This window comes from Gymnodraco acuticeps, unplaced genomic scaffold (assembly GCF_902827175.1).
Source record: "Gymnodraco acuticeps unplaced genomic scaffold, fGymAcu1.1, whole genome shotgun sequence".
Taxonomy (NCBI): domain Eukaryota; kingdom Metazoa; phylum Chordata; class Actinopteri; order Perciformes; family Bathydraconidae; genus Gymnodraco; species Gymnodraco acuticeps.
The window spans coordinates 760,263-774,877 of NW_022989923.1; the positions used below are offsets into that span (position 1 = coordinate 760,263).

At 46.1% G+C, this 14,615-nt stretch overlaps 1 protein-coding gene across 1 annotated transcript in view; it reads left to right on the forward strand.

The window, feature by feature from the left end:
• The window catches only part of LOC117542290 (ras-related protein Rab-3A-like), a 43,109-nt gene extending 34,773 nt beyond the window's left edge, over positions 1-8,336 (forward strand). Inside the window, exons 2-3 of the mRNA XM_034209859.1 lie at positions 1,105-1,329; positions 8,189-8,336. Coding sequence (XP_034065750.1) covers positions 1,105-1,329; positions 8,189-8,194 — 231 coding nt within the window. The 3' untranslated portion in view covers positions 8,195-8,336. The remainder of the gene's footprint in view (positions 1-1,104; positions 1,330-8,188) is intronic.
• The last annotated feature ends 6,279 nt before the right edge of the window (positions 8,337-14,615 follow it).

Here is a 14,615-nt window from a genome sequence, read left to right on the forward strand (position 1 = left end):
TGTATCAGTCTGTATCAGATCCATTGCAGTCCCGTTTTTAGAGATTTGGGTATGGAGGAAAAGAGAGAGGGTTGTGTTTTCTGACACTTGGTGAGTTCCCTGACACACCGGGGACACATAGTCATGTATAAAAGACGTACAAAACTGCATTTTGCATGATAGGTCCCCTTTGATCACATAATGGGTCTCATCAGAATCCAGAGATGATAAATATTTCTCCACAGCTACAATCATCAATTCATAGGTATTCCATGGAAATAGTTTTCTCCCCCGCTGGCTGACTGGCTAGATGGAACCAGCGGGATATTCAGCTCTGACTCATCACCTGTTGTCATTCATTCAGTCCTCTTCTCACACACTAACCCTCAACATTGACGGCTACCTTTCTGCAATGTCGAAGACAGAAAGGCAGCTCTGGCTTTTTATTTGACTTGTCAGTTGAAGTCTAACAGGAAATGTTTGTTTTCCTTTAAAGTGTTAAAGAAATGTTTGTCTTTCTTTAACACGATATGCCGTTTGTTAGCTTTATGCTGAATCATATTTGGCTCCAGCTCATCAGGAGAAAACTTCTAAATTGTCAACTTTCCAGGAACAAAGAGGATTAGCTTGTTGCAGTTTTCGGCTTATCCGGCATGTTTTGATTTTCTTTGTGTAGCATTTATTCTGAAAAGAAGAAAATAAAACCTTTAAAACTGTTAACCGCCTCTGATAAAAGACAAAATAAGCCTGGTTTTACATTCAAAGCAAAAGTGATGAAAGTACTTCACTTTTGTTGGTTGTTGGAGCTAAAAGTAATTGTAAACTACAATATAATTAATAGATCAGTTCATTGAAAATACAGTTATCAACCTTTTAAATGTGTACATTTCCTGCTTACTTACTTTTGGACTGATAAAACAATTAAAACATCACCTTGGACTTTGAGGAATAATTGACATATTTGACTAATTTCTGACGTTTTTTGACTATTCAAAAATGTGGGGAGGATGACATTTTTTTTGTAAAAGTGAGTTAGAGTTGCCATAGTAGTGGCAATTTTGTCCTTTGTCAGATTTTAATAATGCTGATTGGGTTTGCTTCTCTCTTTTCAATCCAACCCTCCAGATGGCGAAGACAGACCAGCGTTTTGGCCAGCGGGACGGCTCCGACCAGAACTTTGACTACATGTTCAAGCTGTTGATCATTGGCAACAGCAGCGTTGGGAAAACCTCCTTCCTGTTCCGCTACGCCGACGATTCTTTCAGTAACTCTTTCGTCAGCACTGTTGGCATCGACTTCAAGGTGAAGACTCTATATCGAAACGAAAAGAGGATCAAGCTGCAGATCTGGGTGAGAATGGGAGGGTTTATGTTTGTCTCATGGTTGTCAGTTGTCTTTAAACAAAAATGTATTGGTCAGGTATAGTAGAAGATTGTCGTTTTGGTTAAAATAACTAAGTTACCTGACAAAAAATTCCAAGTTTAGATGGGGTAAAAGTCCAATGTTTTTGCGACCAGCCACCCTGACCGTCACAAAAACTAGGGGTTACGTATGGTAACACTTGTTATATAAGCACAGGCGGAACCCTCTACTGGACTCTATGGGTACTACCTTATCATTCAAGCATTCACCTACTGAGATTTCTATAGACGTAGCCGGCCCCGGGGCGGACCTACCTGAATGCGCGCACAAGCCCACCGTATATAAGGCAGCTCCCGTTCCCGTCATCCTACACTTCTCTTCAGCGAGCAGCATAGGACAGACAGGGCCCCGAGTAGAGGGCTCCGCCTGTGCTTATATAACAAGGGTTACCATATGTAACCCCTCGTTATATCTCTCACAGGCTCCGCCCTCGACTGGACTCTATGGGTACAGTGGGCAGAACCCCGATATATACACGCGCTGTCGTCCCACAATAACACTATTCCATCTGACTGTTTCTGACCGGCTTTCTGGTTAGCAGCCGCTGCGCTTCACTCACCTCTCCCTCGGTGGTAACCGTGGTGAGAAAAGAGGCTGCGGCTGACAGCCTCTTTTCGCGTGGCCTTTTATTGTGGCCAGCCTAAGGCACACCTGTGCAATAATCATGCTGTCTAATCAGCATCTTGATATGCCACACCTGTGAGGTGGGATGGATTATCTCAGCAAAGGAGAAGTGCTCACTATCACAGATTTTTTCAGATTTGTGAACAATATTTGAGAGAAATGGTTATTTTGTGTATATAGAAAATGTTTTAGATCTTTGAGTTCATCTCATGAAAAATGGGAGCAAAAAGTGTTGCATTTATATTTTTGTTCAGTGTATGTCCTCCACACTCACGCCGTTAAATAAGGCTGTTGACACAGCCATAATTCGAATCACACAAACAGCTGTTCCGTGTGTCTAATGGCAGCTGTGCGCTCCACATAATATGCCAGCGCACGCACCGGGCAGAGGAGGTGTAATTTATCCTCCCTCGCCCCACTATGGGGGGGAAGATTAAAACCCCCCAACTGAAGCCCTCGACTTGAACGCACTCCTTAGGCTCTTGGGAACAAAGGAGGAGTTCGGTCTGAGTGTCGCCCCGCTCTGGTCACCCCGGATCGGAGGCACGCACGACTGGGAGCAGCCTCCTGACCCTCCGCAAAAAAACGTAACATTAGTGGCTGAGAAAAGGCTGACATGCCGTCAAATCGCTCATCGCAGGACGAGGTGGCTGCTGCATACACTTTCACTGTGGGATGAGCAAACCCTCTGTCCACCAAGGTAAGTACGAAAAAAATAGATCCCAATTCACAAAATAGGGGCTCTATTTTCCGCTCCTCACACCATTGCAGGAATCCCAGCCACTTTGGCCTGTAACAGGCTGTGGTGGATCCCGCTCTAGCTGCCTGGATAGACTGAATAACACTATCAGACAATCCACCCTGCCTTTTGCCTGTCCCTCTCAGGAGCCAAGCCTGGAGAGGTTGGCCCAGAGTGGGTAACGCCCCGATTGCACCTGCCTCCTGAGAGATCGCCCCCCCAAACTTGGGGGGGCTTTCCTCCAGTGGGGGCACACCGGGACACTCTGTCTGAGTGGCCCTCCACTCTGAGGATTCCAGCCCAAGTAGCCACCGGAGCCTTCGTTCTCAGTGGCTGCCTCCACGTGGCCTCCACACACCGCCAGATGTCTGGCAGGGGGGTGAAATGAAGGCCGGCTGTGCTGGACAGGCCGTAAAAGCCCTGACGCAGGCCGCTCACCGGCCTCGGTGGCAACGGTGAGGGGAGCGGCAAGCCTGCATGCTTCGCCGCCATAGCCATTACCGCCGAGAAGTCCTGTCGTGCAGACCTGTGCTGATGGCCTTCCTGGTGGTCACCGGAAATCTCGGACGACAAGGTGTCACCATCGTCGTCCCTCTCTCTGATGCTCGGACCCGCCCGGGCTGGTGAAGGCACTTAATCTCCACCACGTCCAGCTCTGGGTCCTCCACCGGCGAGACCCCTCAAACAGCGCCAGCCTTTGATGGCGGCCGGGGCGAGGAATCAGTCGGCAGGCGCTGCAGACTGCAGTCGGAGCCAGGTTGGCCGCAGAGTGGTCGGACCCCAGGCACTCGATACACCGGCAGTGGGGGTCGTCACCTTCAATGGAGCCCGGACACGAAGGACAGGGGTGCTCCACAGGTGAGTACATTTTTCTTCGTATGCTTTACAAAAAGTTTCTTTGTCCGTCTCTCTTCACTCAGTTACTCACTGCCTTATGTGGTGAGATGCGCGCGCATTCAGGTAGGCCCGCCCAGGGACCGGCTACACCTAGAAAGTCTCAGTGAATGAATGCTTGCATGATAGGATCGAGGGGAGTCCAGTAGAGGGCGGAGCCTGTGAGAGATATATAACGGGTGTGTTAAGCGAACAATTGCCGGTTGCCTTGTCACAGACAATCAGTTCGGCAAAATATGTTTGTCTTTTTTATTTGCCTGCTATGATGGTTCTTCAGGACTGCTTCTTGAGCTCAAATCACACTTTCGCAGACTTTGCTGGTGATTTTAAAGTAGATGACGATTTACGTGTGTCGATTAAGAAGAAAAGATGTCTGGTTTTCTTGTTATTATTGCTATCAGGAAATGTACAACCTAACCCTGGTCCGCCCAGTAGTAGTAGTAGTCAGATCGCTATTCCTGCTGATTTTAAATCTAGGTCTGGGTTGGGATTCATCCACTTAAATGTGCGCAGTCTTTTACTTAAACTAGATTTTACCTAAACAGAGACGTGGCTAAATAAATCTATATTAGCCTCTGACATCTCCTTAAATGGTTATAATCAGGGCTGTACATAACTGGTGCGCAGGTGCGCATGCGCACCCACCGCCATGCGAGAGAGAGAGATTTGCGAGTTGCATAATAACTGATAAGATAGCAGGGTTTCCCACACATAGACTTTACTTGGGTGGGCCGCCCAGGTATATTAATGGCCGCCAAAGTATAATTCGCGAGCCATTTAGGTTTCATTTTTTTAATCCGTCCGCGAGCGCGACGGCATCTGAGATCCCTCGCTCTACCCCTCGTTATCGCGTAAGGGTCTGCTTTATGCGCTCCACACAGTAACCCTGCTGCGAGGCACGGGCGAACAGTTCATGGGCGTGCTCACGAGCGCACCTACCCCCCCCCCCGTTCATAAAGTCAAGTACCTCTCAAAAGGTCCGGTTTATTTCATTTTAAGGATGCGCACCAAGCAACATCTCCAGGTGCTCCGTTGCGAACCAGGGCGAAAAAGTTATGTGCACCCCTGATTATAATGTATATCGTACCGACCGACTAAATAAAGATGGTGGCGTTGCCATTTAGGTGAAGAATACGTTTAGTGTAACCACATTGGTTTCCAAATCAATTAGTAAACAACTAGAATGTTTAGCCGTAAGTATCGAAGTGGTAAAGGGTCAACAGGTCATGGTAGTGGGCTGTTACAGACCCCCCTCAGCTGTCAAGGACTCCTTGTCTTCGTTGGCAAACTTTTATCTCAACTTGACTACAAGGAAATAGTGCTACTGGGATTTCAACTGGGACTGGTTAACTACAGTGTCAGAGGATTTTAAAAACCTTTGTATATCCTTAAATGTTACTCAGATTATAGACTGTCCTACTCGCCCTAACATTAAGTCCCCAAATAAATCCTCCTTCATTTATCTAATTTTAACTAATGTTCCCTACTCATCTGTGGGAGTATTTGCTAATGATTTGAGTGATCACTGTGTTGTAGCAACAATTAGGCACACAAAGGTCCAAAAGGGTAAACCTTGTATTATCATTAAGAGAGACACAAAACTTTTTGTGGAGCAGGGTTTTGTACATGATCTGTTTGGGTTTGTTTGGGTTTGATTGGGGAAAAATCGATCTGTGTGATGATGTTGAAACTGCATGGTCTTATTTTTATCTTGGTTTTATGGAAATTATTGATAGACATGCACCCCGGCGTAAATCTAGAGTGAAGGGACGAGACAATCCTTGGTTTTCTGCTGAATTGTCTAGTCTCCTACATTATAGAAACAAGGCCTGGGCAAAGGCTAGGAAATCAGGCTTAGAGGTAGAATGGCTTCGTTTTAGGCAGCTAAGAAATAGCTTCACATCACAAATCAAAAGTACTAAGTCTAAGTATTATCTGTCAGTTACCACAAAGAACCTGAATAATCCTAGAAAATGTTGGAAAGCCATAAAATCGTTATCCACCGGTGAAATCCGTAATGAGCTACCTCCTTGCCTTACCACAGCATCTGGCACTATATCGGATAGGGCTACTATGTTAAATTGTTTTAATGAGCATTTTGTGTCCTGTGGCTCTCTGTTTGATTTTGTTTCTAACTCTGCTATTGTGAACACGACAGTCTGTGACTCTGAAAAACGTGGTTTGGAAAACCCTTTCAGTTTTTCTCCTTTTTCTATTGAAGTCGTTCATGAACCTTTCATTTTAAAGATAGCTGCAGATTTTATTGCACCACCTCTTACTTCTCTTTTTAACCACTCCCTCAGCACAAACACAATTCCAAAAATATGGAAGTCAGCTTGTGTCCTTCCTCTACTAAAAGGTGTGGGGGGGAGGCTACTTTATTAAATAATTATAGGCCCATCTCTAAATGATCAGTTCTGGCCAAGGTTCTTGAAAGCCTAGTGAGTGAGCAGGTAAAGTTGTTTTGAAGTAACTTTGACCTACTATGTAAACATTAGTCAGGTTTCAGAAAGCAACATAGCACCATCACTGCGACAATGAAAGTCGTAAATGATATGGCTAATATCTTAGACAAAAAGCAGAGTTGTGCAGCTCTGTTTATTGATCTTTCCAAAGCTTTCGATACCGTCGATCATCAAATCCTGAAGCAGAGGCTGGCCAGTATTGGTATATCCAGCCATGCAGTGGGGCGGTTTGTGAACTACCTCTCTGAAAGGTCCCAATGTGTTCATTTTGATGGGCTGTCTTCTGAGTTGTTAAACATTACAAATGGTGTTCCCCAAGGTTCTGTTTTAGGTCCACTTTTATTCTCCATCTATATCAACAGTTTAGGTCAAAATGTGGATGAAGCAACTTTATATTTTTATGCTGATGATACCGTGATGTATTTGTGCAGGTCCCTCCATTAAGGCCAGGAAAAGGCTAGTCTCTGTGACCTTTTTACCTGTGCTGGACTATGGTGATTTGATATATATGAATGCAACCGATCAAGTTAGATGCCGCCTATCACAGTGCGCTGAGATTTGTTACAAACTGTAAAGCACTTACTCATCACTGTACCCTGTATGCCAGGGCAAGTCTGCCATCACTTACTGTTCGGAGACTCAGTCATTGGTATATGTTCATTTATAAAGCCATGCTGCTCACTGATATCACAGAGAGTCGCAAGTAGCTATTGCCTAAGATCCCAGGATGTGTTTTTTATTTAATGTACCAAGTGCTAGGGGCACGTGCCCTGTCATAATTCCGTCTCTTTGAAACGGACATTATGGGGAAATGAGATGACTCTTACTCTGGGATAAATGCAATCATTTTTACCGAATGCATTTTTCACACACACATCACACTAGAACTAGGTTACAACACGTAACCCACCGTTCTTCTGCGGAGGTCCCTGAACGCACCGCGGCCACTCTCACGGGGGGCCGCGCGTTCTCGTATTAACGTTGTATTTCACCCACGGTGAAACGCATTAATCGGAGCTATTATACCAGGCAAGGTGTGTTTTCTGACAACAGCGGGCAATAGCGTCTCTTGAACCCGCACAGTGCTTTGACAGCACTTCGGTTTATTCCACTCACGTGCGCGCGCCCACCTGCTGGTTTACAGCGGGGGCGGGGAGTGTGGGACAGTGTTCTTTCCTCTGGGGATGAGCAAGAAGCAGCCACGCTGCGACTACTCCTCACTCACGTGACCAAGGAGATCGATCCAAAGAGCCCTTCCGTAAACACGGGGGCTCCCAGGAGATCAACGCGGTCCTTTTGGAAAGTGCCATGCGGCATGACCGCCCAGGGACATCACAAGGCAGGCAGCGGCGTCGGCCACACCGTAGACCAAGCTACTAATTCGGACTTGCGGCCAAATAATAGCTCTGATCTGGTGAGGTGGGGGCATCTCTAGCAACGAGCGAGATGCCCAACACACCCGTGTTTATTTGCAGCCGCCCTGTCACGTGGCAGCGGGACAGGGCTCTTTTCAGCTCTCTGCCTGCTGCCCGCTGGGAGCAGCTGCGCTCCCCCACCCTGGTCATCACCTGGGGGGAAGTACATGTCCATGGACGCCGGACCCGGAAGTGTCCGACAACGGCAAACGGAGCCATCCGCCCCGCTGGAATGGCGAACGTGAATGGCGAACGTGACTGGCACCGCCTCGGCCATATCCTGGTCCCCCAAACACTTGAAGCAGAGGTGGTGGGGATCGGCGCCCGCTATTTAAGCCAGGGCACGAAGGACAGGCCCGGGTCTCTAGAAGTGGCGACTCCATGGAGGTATGATAACTCTTTCTTCTTTAAACAACTTTCTGTGCTTCAGTTGTATCTCGCTCGCTGAAGAGAAGTGTAGGATGACGGGAAAGGTAGCCCCGCCCCGGGGCCGGCTACGTCTATAGAAATCTCAGTTGGTGAATGCTTGCATGATAAGGTAGTACCCATAGAGTCCAGTAGAGGGCGGAGCCTGTGAGAGATATAACATGGGCTACAAACATTTTGATTTAGTGGGATAGAAAATAATGACTGTGTATTACTTTTTATAGGTATAGCTACATACAGATGTAGCACCTCATTTCGGACGCCCCTACCCATGTGGGCCCGTGATCGGCACAGGGTGGGCCCCTGCTGAAAGGGAAACACCCCGCAGGACTTGATACGCCCCCTTGATAAATAAATAAAATGATAATGAAACCAGCTGCAATGGATTGCAATGCAATCCATTGTCCATTGATTGATTGATTGATTGATTGATTGTCCATTGTCCATTGATCCAGCAGTGATTAAAAAGCTGCCACACTTGAACTCATGTGAAATAAACAGCTGATAGATCTCTACAGGTATCTGATATAGCGGATCTTTGTTAAGATCCATATGTCACGGATAGGATCATATTCTGTGCTAAATAAGAGACATTTAATGATTTACAAAACATCACCTATTTTTATTTAACAAAATAATGTTGTTTAATCCACGTTGGCGTAAGTACAAAACCATCGGTTTGTTTTTTCATCAGGAAATGCAGACCTGCCCAAACAAACTATTTTTAATCTTCATCCTCACGATCATTTAATGTATCATATGTTTGCCGAATTGACATGAAAGCACTAATAAGTGAGTTTACAACTACAAAAATAATCGGCTTGTTTTTATATCATATCCGACGGGAGGAAATGCAGCACGGCTCTCACTACCGATCTTTAATCCTAATTTAATCATCATCTTCACAATCATTTATGTTTATGGTCACCGAATTGACATGAAAGCACTGATAAATATGAATATACTGTAGTCAACTTCATTAAAACGTTATTAACTTGCCCAAACTCAGTAATTCACTAAAAATACGTTTATTTTTAATGAAGCCTCGTCATCTCACCATGGGCAAACGGGCTATAATATTATACTATTGTTAATAGTTTACTGTATTATTAGTGTTTAATATTACTGCTATAACAATCACACATTGAGTTCATTGTTGTGCAATGTTAAATTCAGATCGTTGTTTTTTTTAAATGGTCTGAATGAAACGGCAGCTCTCAGGTGATCAGCTGTGTGTTTATACACTTATGCCCATCATCCACAGCTCTCCCCGACTGTCCCCCCCCCCGACCTCTCTTCTCCAGCAGTAAAGTTAACTGTAGGTTTGCATATTTATTAGGGCTGTCAGTCGATTAAAATATTTAATCGCACATTTTTGATCTGTTCTAAATGTACCTTAGAGGAATATCTTTCAAGTTTTTAATACTCTTATCAACATATGAGTGGACAAATATGCTTTATGCTAATGTTTATTATCATTTGAACAATGACAAATATTCTCATGAATATCAAACACAACAACCTCTGAACATTACAAATATTCGCCTCAATTCAACCTGGAACCTCTCTCATTCAATAATACAATACAAATGGTGTGTGTGTGTGTGTGTGTGTGTGTGTGTGTGTGTGTGTGTGTGTGTGTGTGTGTGTGTGTGTGTGTGTGTGTGTGTGTGTGTGTGTGTGTGTGTGTGTGTGTGTGTGTGTGTGTGTGTGTGTGTGTGTGTGTGTGTGTGTGTGTGTGTGTGTGTGTGTGTGTGTGTGTGTGTGTGTGTGTGTGTGTGTGTGTGTGTGTGTGTGTGTGTGTGTGTGTGTGTGTGTGATGGATCGTTGGAGCTATCCTATGTGCATATGTTCGAACGGGTGCTGCCTGGACGCTGCAATCATGTTGCGCACTATCCGTGCTGAGTGTGCTGACTTTTCGTACAATGTCCCACTGTCTGGCTACCTGCATAAAGTCAAGTGCTCGGCGCAGTTGTGGCGAAATGTCGCTCCTCTGTTTTCATTTAAACAGCTCCTTATATCCGTTAGCGCAGCTAGCTAGCACCAGATGCTAACAACAACAATGCACGTAAGGTCTCTCTCTCGCTCGCTTGGGCCACACATACACACACCCTCCCGGTCCTCCCGATAGCCAGTCGGTGCCTGCCGGTGAGCGTGGAAGTGTGGTCGGCCACAAGCGGGCGGCAGGAGCGGGGCTATCAGCATCAGCTTGTAGATGGTATTTTAAACTCGATGCACTCTGAAACTACGGGGCGGCCGAGGAAAAAAGATACACATGCGTTAATCGCGTTAAAATAATTAGTGGCGTTAATTTTTTTATGCGTTAGCGCGTTATTAACGCGTTAACTTGACAGCCCTTATATTTATGCAGTGTCTCTTCCTCTCTGAAATATGAACGTTAGTTTTTACTGAAATTATCAAATAAAGTCAACATTTCACAGTGTTTACAGACATTGACCATAGCGTTCATCAGCCCCCACCCCCCTCTGAGTGACAAGCTGAAAAGTCAACTACTGTCAGGGAACATACTGTTACCCAGTTAGCTGTCTTTGTGTATTGCCCATCGGAAAGTCTCCCAAGGGAGATGGGAGACTTTTGACTTTTGTCACATTCCGATGGACAATCGGAATTACATGCAGGGCAGCATTGCCGGTCTGAAAGGGTCTCTGGAAATATCAAACATTTAATTACAATTTTAAAAACAGTGACAGTGAGTGGTTAAATGGGGGTGTGTCATTGTTTCTTTCCATTTGTCTCTTACCTCTGTTTGCTCGCCCCCGATGGAAGCAGCTGGCTCCCCAATAATAACAACAATACAATCCAACAAATGTATCCTCAACGTGCCGCAACAACAAAGCTGATACACGGATCGTGTGTGTGTGTGTGTGTGTGTGTGTGTGTGTGTGTGTGTGTGTGTGTGTGTGTGTGTGTGTGTGTGTGTGTGTGTGTGTGTGTGTGTGTGTGTGTGTGTGTGTGTGTGTGTGTGTGTGTGTGTGTGTGTGTGTGTGTGTGTGTGTGTGTGTGTGTGTGTGTGTGTGTGTGTGTGTGTGTGTGTGTGTGTGTGTGTTGTGTGTGGTATGAGAGAAGGCACTACCATTAGTGAAGCTAATCAGGGCCGATTGATTTTATATGAATGCTGAGTGATGAGTAAAAGTCTACACCAGGGTGAGTTTCAACATAACAAGACCTGGTTCACAGACAACCGAACTGAGAAATCTTAGGATGCAAAAGGAAGAGGCATTCAAGAGGGGCAATAAGGAGTCAAAGTACCGTTTTTGCAAAGCGATGAGAGATACTTCACGACTGTACTCTGAGAAACTACAACAACGGTTCTCAGCTACTGACTCTATATCTCTCTGGAGGGGCCTCAGACAGATCACCAGTTACAAGCCTAAGGCCTCCACTCCATGAATGAACGATGCCTGGTTGAACCTTTACCTGTTCGACTTTAGCTTTGAAGACCAATGGAACAATCCTGACACAATCCCCCCTGACACCTTCCACCAGGTCTCACACCTACCCGTCCCCCACCCCCTCAGAGACCTGCACGTGAAGCTGGGGAAACACGTCTCAGACTCCTAGCTTTCACTCTTATGCTGATGACACACAGCTCTATCTCTCCACCAAACCGTCCACTCAGCTCCCCCCTCAATCCCTTGTCAACTGCCTACAGGACATAAAAAACTGGATGTCATCAAACCTGCTCAAAATCAACAGCAATAAAACAGAGCTCATGATTGTGGCTCCCAAGACGCAGCTCCAGAAGGTTGGAGACCTGCTTCTCTCCATTGACGGCTGCTCTATCTCCCCGTCCACTGAAGTCCGCAACCTGGGAGTCATCCTGGACACCACCCTCTCTTTCCAGGCGCATGTCAAAGCTGTCACCAAATCCGCCTTCTACCACCTAAAAAACATTTCCAGAATCCGGCTTCTCTCTCTGACTCTGTGGCAGAAACCCTGGTACACGCCTTCATTACATCCCGTCTGGACTATTGCAATGGAGTCCTGTCCGGGGTTCCCAGCAAAACCCTGGATAGGCTCCAATATGTCCAGAACTCTGCCGCCAGGCTTCTCACCCACACCAAGCCATGGCACCATATCACACCCACCCTCATCCACCTACATTGGCTGCCGGTCAAGTCCCGGATTCAATACAAAACACTCATCCTCACGTACAAGTCCCTCCATACCCTCGCCCCCCAGTACTTATCGGACCTCCTCCATCCCTACACCCCTTCTCGGAGTCTGCGGTCCTCAGACACGGGCCTGCTCTCTATCCCCCGCTCTCGCCTCCGTACTGTTGGTGACAGGGCATTCAGTGTTGCGGCCCCCACCCTCTGGAATGCACTTCCTGCCGAGATCCGTAATGCTGCCTCCCTGGACATCTTCAAATTATCACTAAAAACACACCTGTTCACCCTGGCCTTCGGGCCCTAGCCCTTTTCTGGTCCCCTGGCTTCCTTTATTTATTTATTTGGTTTGCCCGTTGATTGTCTGTTTGTTTTGTTTGTCCACCATGTACAGCGACCTTGGGTCCCTTGAAAGGCGCTATATAAATATCATTTATTATTATTATTATTATTAGATCATAAGCACTGGTTCTTTCCCCTTTGCTCTTCTCCCTGTACACCAACAGCTGCACCTGCAGTCAGCAGTCCGTCAAGCAACTGAAGTTTGCGGACGACACCACCGTCATCGGACTCATCTCTGATAGGGCCGATACTGCCAACAGGTGGGAGATTGACCTTTTGGATACTTGATGCAGGGACATCAAATTTGAGCTTAATGCTCTAAAGACAGTGGAGATGGTTGCCCGCCCCCATCACTCTGTGTGACTCCCCAGTCACTGCTGTGGAGACTTTCCGCTTCCTGGGCACCATCATCAGCCAGGACCTCATGTGGGAGCAGAACACCAGCTCACCAGTGATTGGCTGAAATCTGCCCTCCCTCCACGCCTCCAGGACCATGAGGCGATGCGGACCCCTCCCACCCTGGACACAAACTGTTGAACCCGTTCCCCGCAGACATCCGGTTCGACCTGACTATGGCTGTGACTGTGTGACTGACCCAAGCCTCGTCGTTCTGATAGCTCCGCCCCTTCGCTCCAACCCCCCTCCCTCTCCCACATATACAGGTGAAAATTACTTTTGCGACACATTAATCGCAAGAAGTGTAGAACATTTCATCACTAAGTTCATTTTTTTCTTCTGTGACTTCAAATTTCGTTCACACATACGTGGATATTTTTATACAAGTGTAAATGTATGCACACAAGCTCAGATTTTTTTGCTGCAAGTGCTCACATCAGGTTTTACACGCTCTCGCATTTTGCACCATATCTACCTTCATACCACGCCCCCCTGCAGGAGAGGGGAGCGCTTTGAGATCAGCTGCTGGGCTGTCAGAAGAGGGGAAGAAAAAGAGATCTCCGTCCTCTGTGTTTTATTCTGATGATTATATACACAGGGGTGCACATAACTTTTTTGCCCTGGTTCTCAAAGGAGCACCTGGAGATGTTGCTTGGTGCTCATCCTTAAAATGAAATAAACCGTAACTTTTGAGGGGCTCTTGACTTTATTTGCCAGACACACGGCACTGAACACACATGCAGAGGTGAACACAGAACACACATGCAGAGGTGAACACAAGACAACATTAGCACGACCAGTAATCCTACAAGCTGTCATCACTACCCTCCTGACTGTTCTCCTCACTGTCTTCCTCTCTGTCAGACATGGTAGCTGATGATGTAGGCCTACTACTTTCTCTCTGGTTGAGTCTGTGATTAGATGCTAGCATCCACAAGTCAACAGCTGGTTTTGGGTCGAAAGTCTCTGTTGTCATCTTAGACAAGTGGATGTAATCAAATAAGTATGTGAACATAACCAATAGCCTACCATAGCCAATAACAAATTAATGTAACTTATTTTATTTGTGTTGTTCATTCATATCTTATTTTACCTTAACATTTATTTATTTATGCATTTTTTTTTTATCTCTCCAGTTTTAAAGGATATTTTTGGTTACTATCCTATAGTATACATTGGAATGATTTAAAACCTGTGTATCCCAATAATTACAAAGGAGTGCCTTGGAAATATGTGTTTACATAAATTGTGACCAAACCGTTTGAACTTAGACTAAGAGTCCTTTACCTCACTGAGCTGTAGTTAACTTATCAGCCTCTCAGTCTGACTGGAGTGGACTCTCCCTCCACATTATTGTAGAAACATCTTCTTCTTATATCCGTTAGAGCAGCTAGCATGGCACCAGATTCTAATAACAACAGCGCTGGTACTGGTGCACCCTCCCTCTCTCCCTCGCTCACTCGCATTTTGGTTGTGAGCTGCGGGCGCCAGATAAGCCAACATCCCCCATTTTCATCACTTACAGCGCCCATCGTACAGGGCAAATGAAAGGTGGAACCGGGGTGAAAAGGGTGTTACATTTACTTAATTATGAATATTGTTACATCAAGGCCGAAAATTAGGATGAGCCCCAACGGTCAAAATGTTTTTTTCCCTCCCAGAACTGCCAGCGCAGCGCCTCCACAGATCTGGCGCCCTAGGCGAACATCTAGCCAGTGCTACGGGCCGACCCTGAGTTCATATCATGGTTCATATGCAACTCGCAAATATCTCTCTCTCTCTC